Raw genomic sequence first — 25,548 nt, 5'->3', positions numbered from 1 at the left:
CTGAGGTATCACCATGGTTAGGAGCTGTATCTGTCCCTCTCTGCTATAAAGATTTCCCCACAAGCTGGCGAGGGAAATGAGGAAATGGACCACAGTGGGATCAGCTCTGCAAGGGGGTGAGGATCTTTGCTGGTCTGAACCAGGAAAGGGATGCACGTGTGCGCTGCCACGGCCCACCATGGATGTGTGTGGCTCCCTGCACGTCCCCAGTCCTGCTCCCAATGCCATCCAGTCCCTTCCTGCTCCAAAGAGAGCCCTGGCCACGAGCTGGGCGTTGCACCCTGCAGCCTGCTATTAAAAGCAAACCATCTAGAAGAGTCCTTCGGAGTGAAAGCAGCTTTTAAAGGAAACATTGGCAGCCTCGTTTGGCTGCAACAGCGCCTGCTTTGCTAACGGCCTCCAAAATTAGAAGAGGCTCAGAAACTTAGGATGGATGTTACTGCAGCAGAGTGGGGAGGGGGATATGAGGGGGAGGCTCCAGCCTGCTCAGCCTCAGCTGTGCTTCCCCAGGTGATGCTGCTCCACAGCTCATTGATACAATTTTTTGGGGGGAGGAGAAGAAAAGATTGGCATGGGAAGAGAGCATGGGGCACAATGCCTGGCCAGCATGGAAATCCCAGGCAGGCACGTGCTGTTGGAAGAAGCAGCGATCTCTGCTGTGCTAAACACGCTCCACAGGAGCGGCGGAGATGTGCCAAAGCCTCTTCATGACTTAGCTCCTAATAAACACGCTGTGGATGGGAAACGAGCCTTTGGCTTCCCCCAGCGTGGGCGAGTGGCGAGCTCACCCCGGCGATGCTCCAGCCCTACAAGCTGGGGGGCCTGGGGGGCACGGGGCACGTCTCTGCTGGTCCCTGGAACCGGGGCTGTGCTCCTGCCTGCCCTGCATTGCCCCTGGGAGAGTTTTTCCCGAGGTAAAACCTTCCTCCTCCCCGGCTCAACGGCCGCTTCACCTCCAAGAGTTATTCACAGATAAACTCCATAAATTTGGGGGACAGCCATTTTATCACTCCTGGCAGCTCTGTGCATTGCCTGCCACAAGGTGAAGCCGTGGGAGCTGGGAAGGGATGGGAAAAGCAGCTCCCAGGAGAGCCGGAGCAGCGGGAGCGCCTGGCCAGGACCAGCTCCGCTCTGGGACAGCTGGGGCCACAGCCAGATCCTGCCCAGCTCCTGCTGCCCACCTGGGGTTTCTGAGGCTTTGTTAGATATAGGGAGGCTCCAGAGCAGCAAACCTCCTCCTCCTCCCTGCCTTGCCTCCATGGATGATTTATTCCGACACGCGACTCCATCCTGTTTTGCTGCATCACTCCAGGCGCTTTATTGCTTCTGGCCTGGGCTGGCGACATCCCCGCACCCATCCCTGACTTCCCGGGAGCAGAAAGGAGCCCTCAAACCCCTGCCACTGGGGCTTGTCAGGATGTCAAAATGCTCCCAAGTTTCGGTGGTTAGTTGGCCTTTCCTGACCTCCCAGAGCAGCTTCCCTTCTCCTGGCCCCTTCCTCGCACTGTTGGTCCATCACTGCCTGGCAGCTTCTGCCCCAGGCTCTTTCGGGTGCCCATTGCTGGGAAGAAAGCCCGTGCTTGTCAATTCACTGGGAGTATTCTGCTGGAACATCACCTGCGAAAATAAACACATTTTAAAAATTTCCATCCTTAATTGTGCCCTGCCCTTACAAAGGTGCGGTAGATCTAATGGCTCCGTGAGCCTCCAAAGTGACGTGGCCCAAATCCAGAGTGGGTGTTTGGGCAGTGTGCTCTTGCAGATGGACACAGACCTGTACAGGCTGCATTCCTGCCTGTCATGCTGCACCCCAGCCCATTGCAGGACTGTCCTCCCACCAGGCACCACTGCTGGCAGTTGGGATTTTGAATTTTAATTTTGACCAAGCTATAGGTTTTTATCTTCATGTTGCTGCCAGCCTGGTATTTCCTTTTCCCATGGGAAAAACCAAAACTCCAGGGCATGAAGACTGCTGGAGATGCTAATGGGGAGGACTGGAGAGGGGTGTCCATCCACCACACTCCCTGCACCCCTCCAAAACCAACTTCATTTCACAGCCTCCCTGGAGTGCGGCGCAGCCATTGAGAGCGGCTGGATTTCATGTCTAAAATTCCCTGTCTTCTAATAAAGCTTTTTTTCCCCACTAAACCTGTGAGCAGGAAGAACCCCCTCCTCGTCTGGGCGAGATTTCCACACCTCAGTGGCGGTGGCGAGCGCTCTGCATGGCTCGCATTCAAATGAACTCGGGATGAAGGCGGGCGGGCAGCGGTACCGGGGAGCAGCGGTACCGGGGAGCAGCGGTACCGGGGAGCAGCGGTACCGGGGAGCAGCGGTACCGGGGAGCTGCGGTACCGGGGGGCAGCGGTACCGCGGAGCAGCGGTACCGGGGGGCAGCGGTACCGGGGAGCAGCGGTACCGCGGAGCAGCGGTACCGGGGGGCAGCGGTACCGGGGGGCAGCGGTACCGGGCGGCAGCGGTACCGGGGAGCTGCAGTACCGGGGAGCTGCCGGCCCCACGCCCGCCGAGCCGCTGTGTTTTTGGGAAGGAGTCATTTGCCTGCCGTGGGGTTTGTGTCTGGCGGGAGCTGCGGTGTTGGGGTTTCCTGTTTACCCGCGCAGCTGTGCCGGCGGTTGGAGGGAGGGCGGCGTTGGCCCGAACATCACCGGTGCCAACACATCGCCCGTGCCCGGAGGGGCTCCGGGGTCCAGGGGCTGCGTGCAGAACCCCGACCAGCGAAAGGCTTTTTATTGAGGCAGCAGGATCCATCCGCTGGTACAGGCTGTGTGCGCACAATTAATTAAACTGCCTAATTAATAACACTGTATTATTGATAAAGGCATGGAAGGCGTCCCCACCGTAACCAGGGGGCGAGTCCCACCCTGGCCCGGCATCCCGGCCCGGCAGCACCGGAAGCTCCACGCCGCGGGCACGCGTGGGTGCGATGCCCTGCCGCTCCTGCCCTCCCCCGCGGCAGCAGGAAGGCGGCAGCAGGGTGGGGAGCGGGGTGGGCAGCGGGGCCGTGCCCCGGTCCCTCCGCCGGTCCCGGTCCCTCCCCCCGCGCTCCGGGTCCCCCCCGGGGCCGCGCGGCGCCGCGCGGGCGGGGCGGGGCGCGGAAGGGGCTTCTTGAAACCGCCGCGCGCTGATTGGCCGGGCCTCGCTCCGCCCCGCCCACTCCTCCTCTCCGCTCCCCGGCGCTCCGTGGGGGCTCGGGGGGTGCCGGAGGGCGCCGTCCCCCCGCGGTGCCCGCCCCCGGCCGCGAGGACAGGCGGGGACAGGCGGGACAGGCGGGGACAGGCGGGGCGGGTCGCGGCTCCGGGCCGGGGCGGCCGCGGCTGAGGCGGGGGAGGAGCGGGGGGAGAGTGAGAGGCGGGGGGAGCGCGCCGCGCGCCGCCGCTCGGAGCAACGGCGCCCCCTGGCGGCGCCGGGACCGCGCGGACCCGCGGGGGTCCCGTGTCCGTGTGTCCCCATGTCCGTGTGTCAGTGTGTCACCCCGTGTCCGTGTGTCCCCCCGTGTCCGAGTGTCCCCCTGTGTCCGTCTGTCCCCGTGTCCGTGTGTCCCCCCGTGTCCGTGTGTCACCCTGTGTCCCCCAGTGTCCGTGTGTCCCCCCGTGTCCGTGTGTCACCCCGTGTCCGTGTGTCACTCCGCGTTCCAGTGTCCCCCCGTGTCCGTGTGTCCGTGTGTCCCCCTGTGTCCATATGTCACCCCGTGTCCTTGTGTCCCCCCGTGTCCGTGTGTCAGCCCATGTCCGTGTGTCCCCCTATGTGCTGTATCCATGTGTACACCGGGATCCTGTGTCCAGGGATATCCTGTGTGTCCCCCCTCCGCCCCCATGCGTGTATCTGTCCCTGTGTACCCCCAGTGTCCTGTCCCCACGGGTGTCCTGTGTCCTGTAACCCTTCCAGATGTCCGAGTGTTGGACTGTCCTGGGATGGCCCTGTCCTCACATACCCCCTGAGTGCTCCTGTCCCCACAGATTCTCTGGGACTCTGCCGGCTCTTGCAGACACCTGGAGCTATTCCTGTCCCCATGGACCCCCTTGCAATCCCTGCCCACATGTGCCCGAACCTTTTTCAGAAAGTCCTGCTTCCCACTGGGCTTTTCCTGCTGGTGCTCCCCATCCCCGTCAGGCTGGACTCTGCCTGGCTGCCCCATCTCACGGGCTGTCCCGTTCTAACAAACCTCACTGCTCTGAGCTTTGGTGTCTCAATTCAACCCAAACTAAACCCCTCAGTGAGCCAGAGCCTGGCTCAGCCCTGTGGCACTCGGCCTCCTTCATCCTCTCCCTAGCAGGGCAGGCAAGCCGGCCTTGAAATTAAGTAAATACCAATGGAGGAGTTGAAAAATAGGTTACCTTGTAATTGATTTTTTTTTTTGCCTGCAGCTAAAGAAAAATTAGCCTCCCTGCTATCTTGTGCAGTGTGTTTGAGAATGTACTGGGGTGTGTAGTAGCTGAAGGGGTGACATGACAGCTCCTTGGCCCGGCCTTTCCACTGCCTCTCTTCTGAGATTGGCTTTTTTATTGTCCCTTTCCCCAGCCTTTAAACTCCAGGCGCTGGCAGGGAAATCCAAAGCTTTGATAGCTTGTAGGAGCCAAGAACAGGACTCCTGGCAGGGATGCAGCCCTGATCCCGTGCCAGGAGCCGTGGGAGAGCCCTGCTCTAAGGGAGACCCAGGCTCGTGGGGTGCCAGTTTATCACCCTGTCCTGTCACCCTCGGCCACTGCCTCTGTGCCAGCCAGAGCTGCTGCAGCTGCCGTGGGTGGCAGAGCCTGAGAGGGTGATGCACCCCAATGCTGGTCCCTGAGCGGCTTATCATCCCTGGTGTCCTTTGTACTCCCAGCCCAGGCTCTCCTCCCTGATGGTGCAGAGCTCCTGATGCAGCAAGACACGAGAGTTTGATTTATGAAGTGCATTAGTATCACTTTTTCTCCTTTTCTTCATAACGAGCCATTTGTACGGCGGTGCCTGTGTGCTGCCCTCCCTTCTTCCCATCGGTGCCCACGTTTTGGGGGACCTTTTCCGTGGAGAACAGACCTTCAGCTCACCCACCCCTGATGTATTCCTGGGGGGGGTGGGGTCTGTGCACATCTCCTCTCAGGGACTGTGACTCCAGAGGCTGTGGGTGCAGATGGTGGGTGATGACTGCACCCCGTGGCTGGGAGTGGAGCCCTGCTAAGGGCAGTTCGGGACACCTGGAAGCATGTCCAAGCCCCTGGTGTTGTGGTCTCTCAACAATACAGGAGAGCTGGGGTCTCAGTCTCCACTAACTCTGTCCTTAGTGTGGTTCCAGGGTGCTGGGATTAGCTGTGGCTGCATCAGCACCATCGCCAGCATCCCCTTAAAATCTGAGAAAACCTACATTTCAACAAAGTTCCACCTCATACCACAGCCCCTTTCTCCCACTGCCAAGCCCCTGAGCAATTCATCCTCCCAACTACTCCAAGAAGCGATAAACCAATAGGTCATTTCTTTTCCCCCCAGCTCAGCAGTAATTAATGGTTTAATTAACACTCACGACATCCAATTCCCATTGCTTTGCATGAGCAGCCTCCGCTGCCGGGGCCTCGCTGCGAACTCTCCGGTAGCCGGGGGTGGAAAGGGTTAGCCGGGAGCTGGTGGGAGCCGCCGGCTGGAGGCCGCCCATCTGGCCCGGATTTCTCCCGAAGCTGCAAAGTTCTCCTCCTCCCGAGCAGCAGCGGCATATCCAACACGTTCCACAGCCTGCTCTGCTTTTGCACGGGCTTGTTCGCCGTGCGGCGCCTCCCGCAGCCCAGGCAGAGCCCGGGCGCCATCAGCCCTCGTTATTTACCCCGAACGATTTTCCAGTGCTTTAACACCAATCCCTGAGAAATTTTAGCCGTCCCAAGGAGAATAGCTGCTTGTAACCGGTTGCTAATTACGAATATGAATGTCAATTAATTCATTTAGCTAATTATCCACTCTCTGAGCATCACGCACCAAAGAACTGTAAAAGACGGGCATATGGTGATGGATCAGAAGGAGGGAGCTGGTGCCGGCGTGCGCTCGCTGGGCGGCCGGGGCGAAGGGATGCAGGCAGCCTGAGAGCTCGGGAATTACAACATTATGCTAATTGGGCCTGGAAAACATCAGCCTTCTCCTTGCAACTTTTGTTTGGAGGCTCGAGCGTGGGTCAAGCATCTGAAGTGTTTCTAATTGTGCTGTTCCCTCTGACTCTGACGAGTGGGAAGAATCGTTTTCGCTGCACGGAACAAACCTTTTGATCCTAATCTCTGGCTGCAGAAACAAACAGTCCTAAGGAGGGAGGGAGAGATCCCTGAAGAGCTCCCTGGCCAGGGGCCTCCCTGCTAAAGGTGGGGAGATGTTCTGGAGGATGCTTACTGCGATCTGGTTTGCAGGGCAAGTGGGTAGAAAACCATGGTGGTGAGAAATATATCTTACTTGCTGTCCCAAAAGAGAATGCTTTAAAGGAAATGTTTTCTGAAATTGTGGGATTTAATCGCATCTGGGAGTGCAAAGGCACCTACAAAACATGGAAGGGGTTGTGCAGGGTGGAAGGGCCTCTCTGTTCCTGCTCTTGAAATGAAGAATGCAGATTTTATCCAAGTAGCTGAGCAGTGAATGCTCAGTGGGGTTAAAGTCCTCAGGCAACAATCTTCTTCCAGAGAGAATCTCCATCACCATAATCGGATCAATCACCTGGTGCAATGCAGTGCTGCTTCCTCCATCCCCCAAAGGCTCCAAACCCCCTCAGGGGGTCATCACCCTGAGCTGGTCCCCACCTCCACCTCTGCCCTGCCCAGAGGTATCCAGCTGTTCCACCTCCCTTCTGCCTGGGTCTAGGCCTTTGATGACCATTTTCCAAAGCCAGCCTAAAATTTAGGTGGCTGAGGCAGGGGCTTTTGCCTTGTGTCCGTGCTTTGTTATTCTCATTTACCAGAAAAAGAGTGGGGCCCTATTTCCTGTTGAAATTTCTTAATTATTCCTCTGCTGGCTTTTCAGTGGCAATACTTGTACTGCCGGTCCTGCCAAGAGCTTTGATCAAACTCTTGAAGGTTGACTACCGAGATTCAATTGTAAAAGTGTGTAAATCAAATACGACTAAACCCAATGGTCATTAATGTGGTGACGTGGCAATTTGCATTTTATTTCCTTGTTAAAAAAAAAAAAAAGGGGGTTTTGTGACAAGCCTTGTCAAGCCCTTTCAAAGGCAGCAGGGCCAGGGAGCAGCGGTGTGGATTGGATTGGCTTTGGAGGAGTTTTGCTGAGTCTTTTCCGGACAGTGAGCTTGGTGTCGGCACCTGCGGCTCTGGGGGAAATACTGATATTTTCAGGTGAGTTTAACTGAGTGCCTCTTGCTGAGGTGATGGGGGGGAGAAGAGGATGATGAGGGCTGGGGAGGGGACCTCACCGCAGGAGCTGCTCCCTGGGGAGGGATGCAGGAAGCAGCAGCAGCACCCTGCTCCGCAGAGATGCTGGCAGCGTGCTGGTGCTTTCCCGGCTCTGTCCCGCTCTGCCCGGCTCTGCCCGGCTCTGCAGCCAGCCCGACACATTCCCTGCTGCATCCAGAGCCAACCTCCCGAGCGCCGGCCATTTTCCAGGCGAGCGCAGATCTGCCAAGCGCTACCTTAAGAAAAGTTCTGCGTGACCGTATTTAAGGAAGCGGGAGGGGGTGTGCGCTGGCCCCGTCCCAGGGCTCCGAGCCAGCCTGGCCTCGACGCCCTCGCCCGCAGGTGTCGGGACGCTTCTCCTCCGAGCCAGCCGTCGTCTCAACACCTCCCGCAAATGCTCAGCTTCTTCTGGCTGAGGTGAGGGCTGGGGGGAGCCGGGCACGATGGGGACAAGGGAGGAACCCCAGGGCTGGGTGAGCGGAGCTGCTGTGCATACTTTCACTCCCCGCGGCTTGTCCTGGCTTGCATGGGCTTTGGGCGGCTCTTCCATGGGGAAGATGTGGGGTGAAAGGCCCCTGGGACCCCCTGCTCACTCGGGTGATGCTTTCTTGCCTTTGAGGTTTGCAGCGAGCTGTGCTGCTCCTCCGTTGTGGTTGGCGCTGGCGACTTGTCCATGGGGACGTGGCATCCTCCGGCTGCAGCCGGGATAACGGGCGAGAGCTGGGAATGTCAACCCCCCCAGGTCTTTCTGGGTGTGACAGGAGGAGTGCTGAGAGCTTTGGCTGGAATCAGCTTATTTTCACTTGAAAATAAGGGCAGATATTTGGGAATCGTGAGCGCAGGGCTGCTGGGAATGGTAGCAGCACGGAGAGGGCAGAGGGATGTGCTGGGGCTGGCAGAGGCAGTGTGGGTGGCACAATGCCACCCCAGTAGCCTCAAATGAGGTGGTCTTGACCCTGCTGACTACCACGGTGGGGACCACCACATCACCACGGTGTTCACCTGTGTTCTCCACCCCAGTGGTCTCAACCATGGTGACCCCCATTGTGGAGACCACAGAGTTAAGACCACCAGGGTGTGGATCTTTGCACCAGCGAGGTCTCCACTGTGGTGGTTTCCAACTTGGTGGTCTGAAACGTGGCTGTGTTGATGTTATGGCAGGCTCCTCCCTGGGAACGCCGTGGGTGGCAGGGCAAAGGTGCCTGGGCTGGGCGGTGCTGTTGGGTGTCCCCATGCCTGTGAATTTTGGGCCTGGCGGTGTTGGCAGCTGCACTCAGGTGACATATGGCTCTGTTCTCCCCCTACACTGCAGCCAGACCTTTGTTCCCCCGGGACACTCCCTGGGGGACTTCGCCCCTGTGCCAGCAAATCGGCACCAGCCTTCCTGGGAGCCTCATGGGAGCTGCAGGGAGCACTCGGGCCAGGGTATGGATGGGGCTGTGGGCATGGCCAGGGCTGGGGATGCTTCACCCTGAGGTGGAGAGGGATGTGGGGTGCTGGAGTGTCCCTGCTGCGCTCATCCTGAAGCTTTCCCATGGGTGATGGCTGGAAAACCATCAGCCCCTTGTAAGAGGAGTCATCCTGCAGCTCATTCTTGCCTTTGACCCTTGGCTTGTGCTTTCCTGGCCTCATACCTTGCTTTGCTCCATGAACCCTAAGGAAATCTGATGTATGGTCTGAAAAATACCCCTTGCAGTGTCTTGGCCTTCCTTTCTGGGCTGGCCACCCTCCTGAGGTCCCACTGAGCCCCACTGCAGGGAGCTGCTGTGTTTCCTCACCATGCTGTGACCTGGCAGTTCAGTCCCTCTTGTCCCAGCGGTGCCACATCCCGAGCAGCAGCTCTCATGCTGGGGACCCTGCTCCATCCTGATGTGCACGGTGACGGGGCTGAGCTGTGCTGGACATCTCCAGTACCACTTGCAGCAGGGCTTTGCTGCTGCTGGCAGTGGGACTGGCAGGCCAGGTCTCAGGGGATGGACAGCCCTCACTGCCCTGTCGAGATGGCAGAATTTCCCAAAGTAGGTCAGGTTAATTTTTTAACGTGTGCAGATTTGCTTGTTACCATGGATATTGCTCAATTATACACCAATAATCTGCCATGAGAACTTCATTGTCGCCGCTTTCTTCCCCACCATCTCCCCCTTTTTTTCTTTAAATGCTTCCAGGGAGGGGTAAGGTTATGCTGAGGGGCTGGGATGGAGGGTAGGAGAAAGAGCCAGGTGAGGGAAAATGGGGATTAGGTATTTCAGAGGTGGCAGTGGGCTGGTGAGTGAGCTCTGAGGGCAGGTGGGGGTGGCTCAAGGTGTGAGGCTGCCCTGCTTTGCCCATACCTGCCCCAAAGCCCAGCATTTGGGACCCCTACCCCAGTTTCACCCTTGTCTCTCCTTCTCATCCACTGTCTTGGGAGTGGCTGAACAAATGCCCTGCTTTCAGTGGGCTCAAGGATTTGGGGGAACAACTGTTCTCCTGCATCTCTGCCCAGCATCATCCCGGGGAGCTGCAGCACTCACAATGGAGATTCATGCACAGTGGTGGTCCCGTGGTGATTTCTGAAGAGGCCAGCACTGAATTTCACAGAAGAAACTTTCCCTGGAGTTTGTGGGACAGTTTTGGAGCTGTGGGACACCCCTCTGCCAGGGTGTAGGAGAGCTGTGAGTGCTGTGAGGTCCCTCTTCCCAGCATTTGCAGGGTTGTTGGTGTGTTTTCCTCTCTGTGGGCTCTTCAGCAGCACAGGAAGTGAGCATGGCAGGAGGCAAGGAAAATATTCTGCTGGAAGGGTTTTCTTCTCTAATGCAAACTTTTTTTTTTTTTTTTTTTTTGGGTAGAAGTGGGTCACTCGAGGGGTGACAGAGTAAGAGCATCATCTCCTGGGTACTGCATCCCGTTGCCATGGTGACCCGAGGGCTGCATCAGTCAACAGCTTTAAAAATGTGACAGTTGAGTGAGGCTGAAGATTCTAATGAGGACAGACACTTGCTCGCTTGGTTTCGATAACAAATACTCCATAAATACCCAGAGGCTGGATGGTTCCGGCTCTCTGGAATGTGGTCAGGGCGCTCCCCTTCCCCGGGGAGGGAGCGTGGGCTGGGGCTGCCTGGCAAGTAGCAGGGGGATGATGCAAAGCTGACAGCTCTGTTCCCCCCTCCTGCTAACGCAACCCAGGGGACAAGGTGACACGATTGCAGAGCCAGCGGCAGGTTTGGGTTTCCAAGGAATGTCCCTCTGGTGCTGTTGGCTGGGGCTGTGGGGTGGAACAGGACCACCCCCAGCCACCGCCTTGTGTCTGCAGCTGGGCAGAAACCCATCCTGTTAAACAGGAGAGTAACTCTTGCACCGGGCTCTTGCAAGGGCAGGTGAGCCATCAGGAAGCTCCCAAACCTCAATAACAAACCAGGAGAGGTCATGGGGCTAGGGAAAAAGGAATGGGGCTGGGGAAAGCAAAACCCAGAGCTGCTGGGGCAAGGGTGGGAGGCTGCAAGAGGCTCAGCAGTGCCGTTTGTGACTTGTTTTGTACTGACCACATTGGGTGCACTCTGTGTGATCCCCCAACTCTTGATGGTGCAGGAGGCAAATAGACAGCTTCCACTTTTTAAATATCATACATTGGGAAAAGAGCTTCTCCAGCAGCCGGGATTTACCTGCATGGGAGAGGGATGTATGCTGGCAAGCTGGGAGTATGCCAAGGGCCTGGCAGTGTTATGTTTAAAAGCAAATTATAAATATGAAACCTCTTCCACTTGTTTTTGCTGTAGCTCCCACGCTGCTTTTTCTTGCAATGCCACCACAATGTCCAGCTGGGACACAGCTTGCAGGCACCCAAGGACACGCAGTGTCCCTGTGGAATGCCAGGGCTTCGAAGGCAGAGGGGTTGGAGCAGGGCACAGCAGCATTGCTGGAGTCGAGTGCTTCCCATTTGCTGCCCCCAGTACCACCCATTTTGCCTGCTGCCAAAAATGTGCCCCTGGCTGTCTTGTGACTGCAGCGGTGTCACCGCTCCGGCCAGGGGAGCTTCAAGGCACAATCCTCTGTCACATGTAGCAACACGGGAAGCACTGACAGCATCACTGACTGAGGGGCTGGCCATGCCCTGCAACGTGTGCTTGGTCCAGCTCCCCAAAATAACTGGACTTTGATCTGGACTGGTGAGCGTGGGACCTGACCCTCATGGAATGGCAGGCATCTGCCCCAGGTCTGCCCCTTTCCATTTCAGCTCTGACAGACCCCTGAGAGGTGCTGGTGAGGGGTCAGTGGTGTGGGGAGAGATGTCAGCGTGGGCTGTGGGGACAGGGTGTGACAACCTGCCACACATGCTGCCTTGTTCCTGTCAGGAAACAGCCACCCCCCATCTCTGCCAGCCCTGCCATAACCAGAGCCACTCTTCTCCTTTCCAGGTGTCTCTTAAAAATGGTCAAGGGGAATATTATAGTCCCTGAAGACATCTTGAGCTTCTGTTGCAATGGGCTCCAGGTATCCCCCGTGCCGTGCAACTAACCCGTGGCTCCCTGTCGTGCCGCCGGTACTAACCCAGGCTGTGCCAGGCAGATGCCAGTCTGTGCCAGGAGCTGCTCCCAGCCCTGCACCAGACCTGGCTGCATCCTCTCCCAACACATCCCCTCCCCATCAGCACCTTCCCACTGCTATCAGCTTCTTCCCTAAAATTCAGAGCAGTCAAAGGCCGGGAAAATGCCCGGGCCAGGCTGTGTGCTCGCCCTGCAGCCGGCGGCTTTGGAGCTCTTTGCATTGCTGGCTCATACCCCAGAGCCTGCTGGCTTCCCAAAATAGCTCTGTGCTACTCGTGTGGGCGCCTCTGCGTGCTGGGAAGCAGCCCAGGAGGTTCACAGAGGGGTTTGGAGGCCTCTGGAGGGGCTCTGGTGGCCGGGGGTCGGTGTCACTGTGGGCTGGGGGCACCTGTGCCATGGGCTGGGCTCGCTGCCGTCTCTGCTGAGGCGAGGTTTGTGCCACTCCCGGGATGTGGTGTACCAGTAGCTATGGAAACAGAGGTTAGACCCGCTGGAGAAAAATGCTATTCTGAGAGGCAGTGAGCTCAGGGCAGTCGGGAAAGCTTCATTTTCAGCATAAACCCATCTTTTAAAGAATCCAGGCAAGGCAGAGGGCAGAGAAGCTGCTGCAGTGGGACTCTCGCAACAAGTGCTGAGCGCAGGAGATGCAGCAGAAAGAGGAAGGAAGGGCTGTGACGAAGCCCAGACAGCTCCTCGTGTCTCCTCAGTTACTCACCAGGCTAACCGAGTTCACCCCTTGTGTAACACGACTCACTTGACATCTCCAATCAGCTATTCTCCCTGCCAGCACCACCTCACCTCCTCTCCCTGCCAGCCTGCTTCCCACCGGGCTCACAGGGAGCGGCTCCGTGCCCAGCAAATGGGACAAACCAGCAAGGAACTTATTTTACTGCCCAAATAACCCCAACTGAAGATGCTCCTCCTCTGCTGCTTGTACCACAGAGCTTCCAGCGCTTCCTTTGGTGAAGGGGGGGTGTTGGTGGAAGGTGTGGAGCACTGTCCTGCCCCAGGAGAGCAAACCCACCCTGCGCTGCAGCACCCTAAAAATGAAGCTGTCAGGGAGAAAAAGCCCTCCCCAGAAAAAGGATTAACTTTGGGAGGGTTTTTCATGGTGTTTGTGAGGGAGCAGTGGGGTTAGCTGATAAATGACCTGAAAACCTGTAAAAGGTTTTTTTTAGAGGGATTTTTTCCCTTTTGGCTGCAGGTACCTTGTCTTTGGCAAGGTCTGGGTGGGTTTGGTCGTGCCCAGGGGTGTGCAGGGCTGGGCTTCTCCCGGCTCTGTGTGGGGAGTGTCTTCATGGGTCACTATTCTCTCAGGAAATTTGCTTCCCATTTGAGTGAAACGCATCTTTTGTGCCCCACAGGGCTCGACCTCTCCACCCCGCGCCCGGGAGCCCGAGGAGCGGGAGGAGGCGCAGGGGGCCATGGCCAGCCCCTCGCCTGCCCGCAACCCCACCGAGGTGCAGATGAGCCAGCTGGTGCTGCCCTGCCACACCAACCACCGCGGCGAGCTCAGCACCGGCCAGCTGCTCAAATGGATGGACACGGCCGCCTGCCTCTCCGGTGAGCCACCCTCTGCCTCATCCTGCTGGGCTACCAGGGAAGGCACCAGGCAGCATCCACAGGAGCCGGCTCGTCAGCAGCATCCCTGGCGGTCCAGCACCGTGACTCGGAGTGACGCCAGCTGGGGACACACGTCATGCTATTTTGCTGAGTAATTAGAGAGCAAACAGGAGCAGGACAAGAAGGGGAGGAGACGTGCACTGCAGCATGCATGCTGGCTTGGGGACAGATCAAAATCCGTGCCTGCTTCATTTATAATGCTGCCCTTTTCCTTGCCTGGTGTGCAGGGCATGGGGAATCCAGGCTGGTGGCACCCCTGGCATCCAGCAGCAGCCAGAGTGGGCAGAACTCCTCCACTCTGCAGCTCAGCCAAGCACAGGGAGGTTATGACAGGGAAATGGGTGCAATTCTGCAGTTGGATGAGGTTCCCAGAACAGTTTTGCAGCCTGAGGTTCCTGGAGTCCTGAGGGAAAGCCACACTGGCAGAGTGGCTTTGAAATATTTGCTGTGTATGGGGAGATGGAATCAGCTGCTGGTGCATCTCCACAGCTGCAAACTTATGGAAGGAAAGAAAATACCAGCACACCCTCCAAACTGTTAAACATCTGCAAACCTGCAGTGCTGTGGGAGAAACCCCAAATCCCACTCTGTGTGCAAACACACCAGTGGGCATCAGCAGGGAAAGGGACCCTGGCCGGCTGTCACCGGTGTCACCAGCCTGGGGCAGAGGAGCCCTCGTGCCCCTTGCATCCTCAGCACGTTGCTGCAGGTTGCTGATGCAGTTTGTTTTTCCTTTCCAGCCGAGAGACACGCCGGCTGCCCGTGCGTCACAGCTTCCATGGATGATATCTATTTTGAGCACACCATTAGGTAAATACTCCCCACCGGCAGGGCGTGCGCAGGGCAGCGCAGGGGTTCTTCCCATCTGCCAGCTGCAACGTGGACAGGAGCTGGAGCTGGAGCTGGAGCAGTGCTCCTGGGAGAGGAGGAGGTGTGGTGGCAGTGCCAGGCTCACAGGGCAGTCTGTGCTGCAGGGCTGTGCAGGGACTGCCTGCTCTCATTTATCCGCTGTCTGGTCGCCTGGGGAGCTCCTGCTGCGTTGGCTTCCCGGTATTTCCCCCAACGCCAGCTCCTCCCTGGCTTTGTTCAGGAAACAGCTCTGATTTAGTGCTCTGGAAAACTCAAATCTTGCAAATCGTGCCTCTGGAGCGGCTGTGTGGGTGGCTGAGGCACAGTGGGGCTGAACCACCCGGAGGGTGCTGGGGGACGTGGGACCTCCCGGCGCTGTGAGATGCATCAGGCTGGGCATTGCCTGGTCAAAATCCCATCCCAGGCTGGTCCTGGCATTCCCCCACAGAGGTGCCCCCTCTGATTCACGCAGCCCTTGGGATGTCCTGTGTCAGAGGACAAAGTTTCTCCTGACCAAAGGGGACAAAAACTCTCCCAAGGTTCTGCCCTCATCCTCCACAGGCCCCAGTATTGAGACCATTCCCACCCAGCATTCCTGAAGTAGTCTCCTCCTTTTGTACCCCCAGTAAGCCCAGGTACTGCCACCCACCTTTACTCATCTCTCAGAGCCCCCACACCCCCTGTGCCTGTCTGTTCCCACCCAGGTACCATTCCAGGGAGCTCCCTGGGGGTTTGCCATGCAATATAGGATCTTTGCAATATAGGATCCACACTGCCCAGCAGTTCCTGCCTTGCCATATGGGATCCATGCAGGATCCACACTGTCCAACAACTCCCTGCTGTGCAGCTCTGCCTGCTGGGGCAGGCACCAGTGTGGGTACCCAGGGCTGGCACTGGGGCCCCTGTCTGTCAGCTGATTTGTTTGGCACTGAGAAGTCTGATTCACTCTTGTGTTTTATTGTCATTCCCAGGAAATGCTGAACTCACACTTTAGCCCTCTGACATCGCCCTGGGGCTCAGCTCCATGGCAAATCCACAGCGTGGGGATGTGGTGCAGCTGTGGTGCAGAGCTGGCACCGCTGGGGCTGATACCCTGCTCCTGGGGCAGCTTTTCCTGGGACACTTTTCCCAACCCTCCTGGTTTCAGGAGCAGGGAAGAACAGACCCAAGGCCACTCCACAGCATTACATCAAGCCCTGCAAAGCATTTGTCCCTCCTTGGGCACTGCTCCATGGGGGCAGGGAACAGGCAGGGAATTTGTGCTGCTCCTGGCTCAGATCCCACTTGCTGTGGTCCAGTTTAAGGCTCTGAGCAAGGGGCCTGGCAAGGATTGCCTGCAGAGCTCTTGGAAGGTGGAGTTTTGTGTCAGATCTCCTTGCCCAGCTGTTTGTGCTTTCTGCTGCCCTTGCACTGCAGGGGAGAGGCAGGGAGGAGCTGGACGTGCTTGAGGGCACAGAGGAGACCCCAAATTATTGCTGGCTTAAAACTCATTGGCTGGGCAGCAGATTGTCCCCATTCCTCCACCCTGCTGTGTGGAAGTGCAGCCTCTGTGGAGGATCACACATACCCTTGAGTGGGGCTTCGTGTGGCATTTACAGCTCTGGCTTTACTGTTTGATAAGGACAGAGAAGATAAAGCATTTTTGGGGCTATATATAGACATGTGGGGCTGCCAGTCTGCCTGCCTGGCCCCTTGCCCTTGCATGCCCCTCGCCACAAACCCATCCAGAGCATCCATCTGGCTGCTTCCATCGCCTCTAACCCTCTCCCCACGTTTGCTTTCTCTTTCTGCCCCAGCCAGCCGTCTGTAAGCCCTGCTGGGCAGCGGGACGGGAGGAGCGGTGTCGGGTACGGACGTGTTTGGCCCTAGAGCAGCCAGCCTAGCACAGCGCTGCCGTGAGTTGGGAGCCTTAACCCCACTGACGTGGCATGGCATGTGGACAGAGGCTGCTCACGTAACCCTGCTAACGTTTTGGCACGTCACCAGCCTGGGGTCCGTGCTGGGGGACAGCCAGAGGCACCAGCTCATGCCACTCCTGCTCCAGCCAGAGCCAGCGTGCAGAGTGTCACTTACAGAGCTCGTTTGTAGCCTGAAGTCACGTGTAAAGGCACGGGGGAAAATCTGGTGTCAAAGCACACTCTGACTCTCCCCTTCTTCTGGTTTTATTTTCCACTGACACTGGCCTCTTTTGGGGAATGAGGAATATTCCTGATTTAAAAATGTATTTGGTAAAGACTGCTGTCGGTGTCACTAAAAAGTTAAATTTGCTCATTCCATGGGTGCCAGTCTGGAGTAGCTCAGGCTGCAGGGCCAGAGTTGTCTGTGTGTGTACTCTGAAGCCTACTGAAGGCACAGAGGAGAGCAGCAGTTTGCTGCCAGCAGATGTTTCATTTCAGAGATGGTGGAAAATGCCCCTGGCTGGACCGTGCCTCCTGCCATCTCCCAGCATCTCCATTGCTTGTGGGGAGAGCCCGTGGCTGGTCCAGTTGTGCAGGACAGTGAATGCAGTGCTGGAGGAGCCGTTTGCTCTGGCAGGAATGTGCATGCTCACGTGGGGAGGGGGTGCCAAGTGAGTCTTGTGCCCCTCTGCACCCCTCGGGTGTCCTGGCAGTACCCCAGACCTGGCGACCCACTTGCACTCAGCTGCTCAGGGTGACATCTCACTGCTCTCACATCTCAGGGGTGGCTGTCCCCGTGTCCTGCTGGCCATCTGGCATGTCCCACAGTCCCAGGAAGCCTTACCACAGCCTTACCAGTGAGCTGGAATGCTGTGGCACCTCAGAGGGAGCTGCTAGGTGGCTGTTGTCCCCCAGTAACCCCACACTCTTTCTCCTCTTCCTGTTTTTCAGCGTCGGGCAAGTTGTGAACATAAAAGCCAAAGTGAACCGAGCCTTTAACTCCAGCATGGAGGTTGGTGTGTGCCCCTGCCCCTGTTCCCCTTGCTGTGTGTCCATCCCCACCAGCCCCAAATCCTCCCATGGTTCCCAGCTTTAATCCCACGTGTTCACAGTTTTTGGCTGGCTCTGGCCAGGGCTGTGTGGTGGGATGTGGGTCTCTGGGGAGCAGAGCCAGCTCTCAGGGGTGCTGTGCCCTCTCCCAGGTGGGCATCCAGGTGAGCTATGAAGACCTGTGCAGCGGGAAGCACTGCAGCATCTGCAAGGCGTACGCCACCTTCGTGGCACAGGGCCCCATGGGCAGCAAGGTGAGCAGTGGCTGGGGTGACAGAGGGAGGAGGGAAATGGCCTCTGCAGGGCTGGGCTGGGCTCAGCTTTCCATTACAGCAGCTGCTGTTCCTGGGCCAGGGATCTCTGTCCCATGCTTGGGGGATGCGTGGTGGGTGGCTCTCAGCCACACTCTGGGCATGGAGGGCACCTGCAGAGGGACTGCACCCTGCCCCATCCCTCTGCAGGTGAGGCTGGAGCCGCTGACCCCGCAGACAGAGGAGGAGAAGATCGAGTACAGCATCGCCGCCGAGCGCCGCCGCATGCGCCTGGTGCACAAGGACACCCTCAAGGACCTTCTCACCAGCAGCTCCCAGGAAACTGGTACTGTGCCCTGCAGCCTGGGCTCCCAAAATAGCCCTGACACCCACTGGTGACATCCCACCTCCTCAGCAGGATGCTGGTGGTGATCACCACATGGAGGTTGGGGAATGCCCTGGCCATGGTGGGGTGGGGATCAGCCCCAGTCTGGGATCTCCCAGGCCTGGGGGCTTGGTGGGGGTTGGAGCAGTGGGAGGGCAGCAGTGGGGAGAGGCTGGTGGGGTGCTGGGACAGGGGTCCTACTGGCCATACAACACACTGAGCCCTCTTCCCCACCCGTGGCAGAGCGGGAGACGCGGGACGGCAGCGGGGCGGTGCCGGCGGAGAGGACGCGGGTGGAGAGCGTGGAGCTGGTGCTGCCTCCACACGCCAACCACCAGGGCAACACCTTTGGTGGGCAGATCATGGCCTGGATGGAGAACGTGGCCACCATCGCAGCCAGGTGACCCGACAAGGGGTTCAGGCTCAGGGGATGACGTGCCTGGAGGGACACGTGGCTGGGTCTGGGCACGGCTGGAGTGTAGGGACACTCCAGAGGGATGGTCCCCAGCATGTCACCCCTGGGTGACACTGCACAGGGAGCCCCACAGCTGTGTGGTGCTGAGGGACCCCAGGGAAAGGTTCACACTCATTGCAGTTGGCTCGTTGTTCCTTCTCGTGGCTGGCTTTGGCCACTGGAATCCAGGGGTGACATTTTTTGGGGTGTCCTTGTCTCTGGCTGGGTCGGGGAGGCTGCATGGGGCTACCATGGCTTGGGGCCACGGCTGGGGGGTAACACCTGTCCCCACAGCCGGCTGTGCCATGCCCACCCCACGCTGAGGGCCATCGAGATGTTCCACTTTCGGGGACCGTCGCAAGTTGGGGACCGCCTGGTGCTCAAAGCCATCGTCAACAACGCCTTCAAAAACAGGTGGGTGCCAGGGCTGGGGGCCCCTTCCCACCCTCCCCACGGCCCTCTGCTCCCTCATCCCTTCTTTCTGGCAGCATGGAGGTGGGGGTCTGCGCCGAGGCTTACGGCCAGGAGATGTCCATCAGCCGCAGGCACATCAACAGCGCCTTCATGACCTTCGTGGTGCTGGACCAGGAGGGGCATCCCCGCACGCTGCCCATGGTGGCACCTGAGCCAGGGGTAAGGATGAGCAGGGCTGGCTTCCCCCCAGCCTGGCAGCACGGGACCCCCGGGAATCCCACTCGGCAAAACAAATGCAGTTTTATGATGATGGAAATGAAACTGCTCGATAGCAAGTGAATTAAATTGATTGCTCGGTATAACTAATAAAATAAACCACTTGCCTGTGCAAGAGATGGAGATGTATTAGCCATGCAAGGCTTAACAGAGTATTGCCTGCAAATTCCAGCTCATCTTTTCTGTAATTTAGGGGAAGGAATGTTGAGGTTGGTTTTTACCTTTCAAAGTATCCTAATCCCATAATTTGCTGGGATCCAAATATTTAGGGAAATCTGTCAGGGGAGCACAGCAGCAAAGCAAACACTCGTGTCTCAGCTTTTCCTGGGCTGATCCTTGTCCAGCTGCCTGATTTTTTTTTTTTGCCTTAAAACTAGGATCTCCCACTGTGATGGAGATCATCTCATGGCCCAAGATGGGTTCCCTGAAACCTCCTCTCATCCACTTTAAAACACCACACTTGCTTTCTTCAAAATAAGATGGGTTTTTTTGGCTTTTGTTTCCCCAGGAGAGGACATTTGCAGGTGCTAGGGTACACGCTTTTATTTTAGGGGCTGTTTGCAGCTTTGCAGCCACAACAAGGGTTTTCCCTAATGTGCCAATGCCCATCACTTGATCAGAGCATTGTGACAGTGCTGGAATAACTCACAGTTAATCACTGACCATCACTGCAGTGTGGGAGAGCTTCACTTTCCAACCCTTCCCTGCTGAATGTTTTTCCCACTCCCCAAAAGACATGATTTATTTTTTTTATCCTCCTTTTCCTATTAACTTAATTGCCTTTTCCCATTTATCAGGATGGAGAAAGGAGGTACAGAGAAGCCAGTGCTAGGAAAAAAATTCGGCTGGACCGGTGAGCAGCAAAAGGAGTGGGATGTGGGGAGGGAGGAAGGAGGAAGGAGGAAGGAGGGGCTCAGCACTGGGGTGCAGGGACAGTCTGGGGGTGCTCTGTGTCCCCTCATAAGGGAAACTCTTCCTTTGCTGCAGAAAATACGTCGTCTCCTGCAAACAGACCGAGGTGCCGCTCTCCGTGCCCTGGGACCAAAGCAACAAGGTAGGATGATTCCCTGTGGGAGCTGCTGCCTCCTGCTCCTGCTCCCCTGCCTGCCCCTGACATGCTGCCCCTGCCCCAGGTTTATCTGAGCTACAACAACGTCTCTGCGCTGAAGATGCTCGTGGCCAAAGCGAACTGGGCACTGGCCAGAGAGAAGGAGAAGGTACTAAACCCTGTCCCTTCTCCCTCGGCCCCAAAGCATGGGCAATGCCAGTGGGAACGAGTCCCAGCTGTGCCCCGTGCTCCCCCAGGTGCGGATGTACACGCTGGAGGAGGACAAGTTCCTGTCCTTCCGCATCGAGATGTCCGTCTGCATCCCGGCCAGCCGCGCCTTCTCCCTGCTCTCCAACCTGCGGCGCCGGCACGAGTGGGACAGCCACTACGTGTGAGTGCTGCAGCCTCCCCAAAAAACACACCCCAGGCTCCAGCCTTGTGCTAGAGCCTCCCTCTGGGCTTTCCAGTGTGGTGCCTTGCTCTCTCTTAGAGACCCCTCGGTGTGTGTCCCTGTGCTGGCTCCATCTGGGCTGATGGTTGCGCTTGGCTGGAGCAAACGCCTCTTTGGGGTCTCCCCAAATATTGTGGGTCTGTAAATGTGTAAGGCCCAGGTTCAGAGGGCACATCAGGGTTTCTGTGACCGCTCCCCTTCCCTCACAGGAGTGCTGAGCTTGTCCAGAAGGTCGATGATGATGACATGATCTACCATGTGGTGAGCCAGAAGCTCAGAAACGAGAACAAACCGCAGGACTTCGTTATCCTGGCGTCCCGACGGAAGCCCTGCAGCAAGGGGTGAGTGTCCAGCCCCACCCCTGCTCCCTGCCATCCCAGCTGTGCCAGCTCACCAGGCTCTCTTGTCCCCAGGGACCCCTACGTGGTGGCCTTTCGGTCGGTGACGCTGCCCACCCACCCCGCCAGAGCCGAATTCACGCGCGGGGAGACGCTCTGCTCCGGGTTCTGCATTTGGCCAGAGTCAGAGGAGATGAGCAAGGTTGGTGCTCTGCCTGTGTTCCCACAGCCCATGGGGGAGGCTCCTCCCTCCCCTGTGCCTCTGCTGACCTTGTCCTGTGCCTTGCAGGTGGCTTATTACAACCAGGCCATGCCAGGGTACCTCAACTACGTCACCACCAACGTGGCGGGGCTGTCCTCTGACATCTGCTCCACCTTTGAAGCCTGTGAGAAGTTCCTGCTTAAGAACAAGGAGGACCTGATCTCACGGCTGCAGGACTTCTAGAGCCACAGCCCCCTGCTGACAGATGGACAGACAGATGAGGGGACACTTCCGTGGTGGAAGGGAATGGTGGCACCCAGCCCCTGCCTCCTGGGGTGGAGGGCCATTACTGCACCACCTCATCCCTTGCACTGACATGTCATACTTTTTCTTCTTTCTTTTTTTTTTTTTTAATTTTATTTAGAAATTTTATAAGGTGATGTACAGGACTTGGTTTTCTAGTTCTCTTAACGCTACTTGAATCTTTATATGATCCAAAATCTTCCCAAACCAGATTTTTTTTTTTTACTAGTTCTCGGTAGGGCATAACTGGTTCCTTTTAAGATAGCAAAGGGAGAGAGGGGGCAGTGATGTGGGGCAGGTGCTGTACCCCTCTCTGGTGTAGGGGTGGCTGCTGGAACATCCCACTCTCCCCAGTGCTGCTCCTTTTCCTGGGCAGGGCTGGCAAACAGCCCCTGCTCCTCCTGGGCTGAAATCCCACCCCATGGGGCTGTGGAAGGAGCAGCAATAGAAGTGTTTTGAAAGGACAAACATCCATATGTGCTCTGGGTGAGTGTCTGCTCCACGGGCTTGCTGTGTGCTGAGCCTGGAGCAGGGATCCTGCACCCACAGCACACCTGGGGCTCAGGTGGAGGTGGGGTCCTTTGAGGCAGGACTGTGCTGCAGGAAAGGGGTGGTGCTCCATGTAAGTGGCTTTTGGGGGCTGCCTGGAGGTGTTGCTGTCATGTCTGGGACAGCCCTTATTGTCCCCCTCTGCTGGGTGCACCAACACCTTGCATTGTAAACCCCAAACTGCCTCAGAGGTGCTGGAAAAGGAAAAGACAGAGCCTTGTTTCCTTAAGTCTGGGAAAGCCAACAGAACGAAGCAGGGGTGGCAGTGGAAATGCTCCTCATCAGTCACAGCACAGGGAACATCTGCCCTCATCCACAGGGCTGTGGGGAGCTCCCTCCCAAGCTGTCCTGGGTCACACAGCCAGAGATTTTCTGATGGCGTTGAGGTTTCTGGAAGGCGTGCTGCCTGCTGGAAAATGTCTTAGGGACACAGAGCTTTGGGCACAGCAGGTTTTAGAGGTGCCAGCTGTGCCATTTGCCTGCAGGGCCTTGTGCTTAACTTAAGGATGGGTTTTGTAGAGCCTAACCATGAGCAAGTGGTACTGATGCTGTACTCAGGGTGAGGTGAGAAATGACCACACAGTCTTTTCCAGTACCCGAGGTGACCCTCTGCAGCTCCCAGTCCCTTTGCCACCCAAATTCCCCACCCAGTTTATAAGCCAAAGGAGCTTCTGCCCCTCTCCTGTGGCCACCAGCCAGTGGCTCCCAGCCCTGTGGCCATAAACCCCTAATCTCTGCTGTATCTCTCAACATAAACATCTCAGCTCAAGGCCTGGCATGGCTGTGCCCTGACCTCCAAAAGATAAAGCCATCTTAGGCTGAACATAGTACAAAACATTCAGTTTTTATAGGGCCCTCTTATCTCCCAAAACTCAGAGCAATCCTGCCTTTTTATCACCGGGACAGAGCCATCCTTTCTACTAGGAATTGCTGCTGCTTGATTAAGTGGAGGGGATGATGTATTTGCCTGAACATTAAACTTTAACTGACCTCTCCTTCTCCTTAAGTATGGTGCTTTTTCTCGCTGGGAGGCCCTGGTCAGCCCTGGCTCCAGCCTGGCTGGGTCCCTGGGGATGCAGGAGTGACCTGGGGGCACAGCAGAGCGTGCTTTGTGCTTCTGGAAGGAAACTGCAGCCCTGCAGCATCTGCTGGCCCTCAGAGGGGCATGGACAGCAGGACTGGGCAGCTTGGAGCATCCCTGGAGCGCCCATCTCCTCTGCCTCATCCCACAGAGGAGGAGGGACCTGCTGGTGATGGTCCTTACCAGCCCTTCCCAGAGCTCTTTCTTTGCCCTCCCCAAATGCACAGCTCTGGGACCAATTCGGCAATCAATCACCATTTTTCTTAATCCCTTGGGAAAAAACCCAAAACATTTACCCCTCTTCTCTGAGCAAATTTCCAACCTGCAGCTTCTTAGCATGAAAACACCTTGGAGGTGCCAATTCCTGCATGGAGGCAGGAATCATTTGGAGAGGCAGATGTGGGACCTTGGGAGCAGCAGGGCTGTGTGCTGGCTGCTGGCAGAGCCCATCACTGCCTTCCTGGCCAGGATGATGCAGGGAACAAAACCCCACCTAGGGACCATGGCTGTCTTCCCTGGGCTGCTGGAGGATGGAGCAGGGAAAAATCCCAAAAATGCTAAAAAGATTTTGGAAAAGAAATGGCCATGAAGACAGCTGGGGATTTACATACCAACACTCCAGGTTGGATGTGGGCGCCTTCTCCAGTGTGCTATCACGAGAAGGTTTAAGGACCTGATTTTATGGATGTCTAAATAAATACATGGGGCTAATATATCACAATATCTGCTTTGCTAGAGTGGGATGGAATCAGACAGCAGTGTCTCTCTCAAGGCCAGCCCCGCTGTAATTCATGCCCCGAGGCGACCAGCCGAGAGGAGGAGGAATTCTGCAGGCAGCAGTATTGATGGGCTACTCCCAGAAGCTTTGTTTTAATTAATTCTCAGAGTGCTCCCTGCAGTGGATCAGGCAGCTCCTTCAAAGCCTCCTTCCACCCACTGCTGCCCGTGCTCCTGTGCAGGTTCTGGGGGAGTGGGGTGAGCTCAGAGCCCCTCTGCTCCTTCGAGCCCCCAGGTTTTTGGTTAAACAGTGCAGAAGCTGCTGCTGTTTTTAAACAGGGGGCTTCCCCCAGCCAAGAGGCCTCTTTGATGGCAGGAGTATTTGTCACAGCTTTTCTCTTCCCCTCTTTATTGACTTTCTGCCTGTCCCTGCTGCCAGGGGTCAGTCGGGGCGTTGGCTGGACTTTGCCAAAAGTCCACCCCAACCATCTGGTTCCCAGGTGCTGACGCAGGGCCCTGCCCCTGAGATACCAGCGGTTTGAACAGCGGCTTTGCAGCCCAGGTTGTGCGGTGGTGAGGCTGGAACGGGGCTGTGCCAGCTCCAAAGCTTTTCCTGAGCAAGCAGGTTTGCAAACCTGAACCGCATTTGCCCTGCGAGCAGCAAGGTGACAGCAGCAACCACAGCTCAGCGCCGGATTCGGGGTGACCTGGCTGCCATGCAGGGACCTGTCCCCATCCAGGACACCATGGCAAGTGACACGGGGCCCTCCAACACCATCAAACTGCTGCACCTGCTCTTCCTCTCCACCTCCTGGGGAATGCAGGTCTGGGTGACCTTCGTGGCCGGTAGGTTGGGTGTGCTGTGCTCTGTGCCCAGGGGGGTGGCACAGGGGAGGGGGCTCTGCCCCTGCACTCACCTGCTCTCCCCTGGCAGGGTTTGTGATGAGCAGGCACCTCCCTCGCCACACCTTCGGCTCCATCCAGCGTGAGCTCTTCCCCTACTACTTCCACATCAGCTCCACTTGTGCCTTCCTCAACCTGACCCTGTTTGCCCTGTCCCACCCCAGCGAGCGGCTTGGCGAGGAGCACACGGCCCAGGTATCCTCCCCTTCCCAAACTCCAGCTGGCCACAGCCCAAACCCCTTCCTCTGCTCCTCTGCTCCTCTGCTCCTCTGCTCCTCTGCTCCTCTGCCTGGCCTGCAAACCATGGAGATCCTGGTTAGGAGAACCCCACAAACACCCCAATTGCAGCGAGCCAGAGAGCCTGGGGAGTGATTCAGCCCACCACACCTGCCAGGTGCTCAGGGAGGGCTTTGCTCCTCTGCAGATCATCATCTTCTTCACCTGCATCGCCGCCTCCGTGCTGAACGCGCAGTGGTTCGGGCCGGTCACCTCAGACGTGGTGGCTGAGCTGCAGCAGGTGGAGAGCAGCCAGGGGCTGGGGCAGGAGCTGGGGCTGGCAGGCAGCGAGCCCCGCAGGCAGCTCCGAGCCTCCAACCCCAGGTACAGGGAGCTGGCGCGGCGCTTCGCCCTGCACCACGCTCTGTCCTCCCTCTGCAACCTGCTGTGCATCGTGTGCAACGGGCTGAGCCTGCACCACCTGGCTGCCCAGCTCTCTGCCCTCTGACACTGCCAGGGGAGGGCTGGCCCTGCTGCCTCGCTGTAAAGCAGCCCTGAGCTTTGGACATTAAACTGCAGCATCCTCGGTGGAGATACTGTGTTTGCGCACGGTGCAGGAATTTAGGAATAGTGAAATGGAAATGTTTTCT

At 57.4% G+C, this 25,548-nt stretch overlaps 2 protein-coding genes across 4 annotated transcripts; both read left to right on the top strand.

Moving 5' to 3' along the window:
• The first annotated feature begins 7,471 nt into the window (after positions 1-7,471).
• On the top strand, positions 7,472-22,976 carry ACOT11 (acyl-CoA thioesterase 11). 3 transcript variants are annotated; one of them, XM_033067887.2, is made up of 18 exons: positions 7,472-7,787; positions 11,762-11,837; positions 13,255-13,453; positions 14,254-14,323; positions 16,159-16,209; positions 17,212-17,272; positions 17,463-17,564; positions 17,772-17,907; positions 18,190-18,346; positions 18,695-18,814; positions 18,889-19,033; positions 19,888-19,943; positions 20,078-20,144; positions 20,224-20,307; positions 20,396-20,529; positions 20,799-20,930; positions 21,003-21,129; positions 21,217-22,976. In XM_033067887.2, the coding sequence occupies exons 1-18, from the start codon at positions 7,765-7,767 to the stop codon at positions 21,370-21,372; spliced, it is 1,896 nt and encodes a 631-aa protein (XP_032923778.1). In that variant the 5' UTR covers positions 7,472-7,764; the 3' UTR covers positions 21,373-22,976. The 3 variants fall into 3 exon arrangements, with proteins under 3 accessions (XP_032923778.1, XP_032923779.1, XP_032923780.1); XM_033067888.2 differs by lacking the exon at positions 16,159-16,209 and having other exon boundaries at positions 7,473-7,787; XM_033067889.2 differs by lacking the exon at positions 11,762-11,837 and having other exon boundaries at positions 7,474-7,787.
• Positions 22,977-24,495: 1,519 nt separating this feature from the next.
• Positions 24,496-25,406, top strand: TMEM205 (transmembrane protein 205). The gene is made up of 3 exons (XM_033068050.1): positions 24,496-24,625; positions 24,714-24,877; positions 25,107-25,406. Exons 1-3 carry the CDS (start codon positions 24,496-24,498, stop codon positions 25,404-25,406), a joined length of 594 nt encoding a protein of 197 aa, XP_032923941.1.
• The last annotated feature ends 142 nt before the right edge of the window (positions 25,407-25,548 follow it).

This window comes from Catharus ustulatus, chromosome 9, assembly GCF_009819885.2.
Source record: "Catharus ustulatus isolate bCatUst1 chromosome 9, bCatUst1.pri.v2, whole genome shotgun sequence".
In the NCBI taxonomy this organism is placed as follows: Eukaryota; Metazoa; Chordata; class Aves; order Passeriformes; family Turdidae; genus Catharus; species Catharus ustulatus.
The sequence above is the reverse complement of the archived record's forward strand: the minus strand, read 5'-3'. Positions and strand labels throughout refer to the sequence as shown.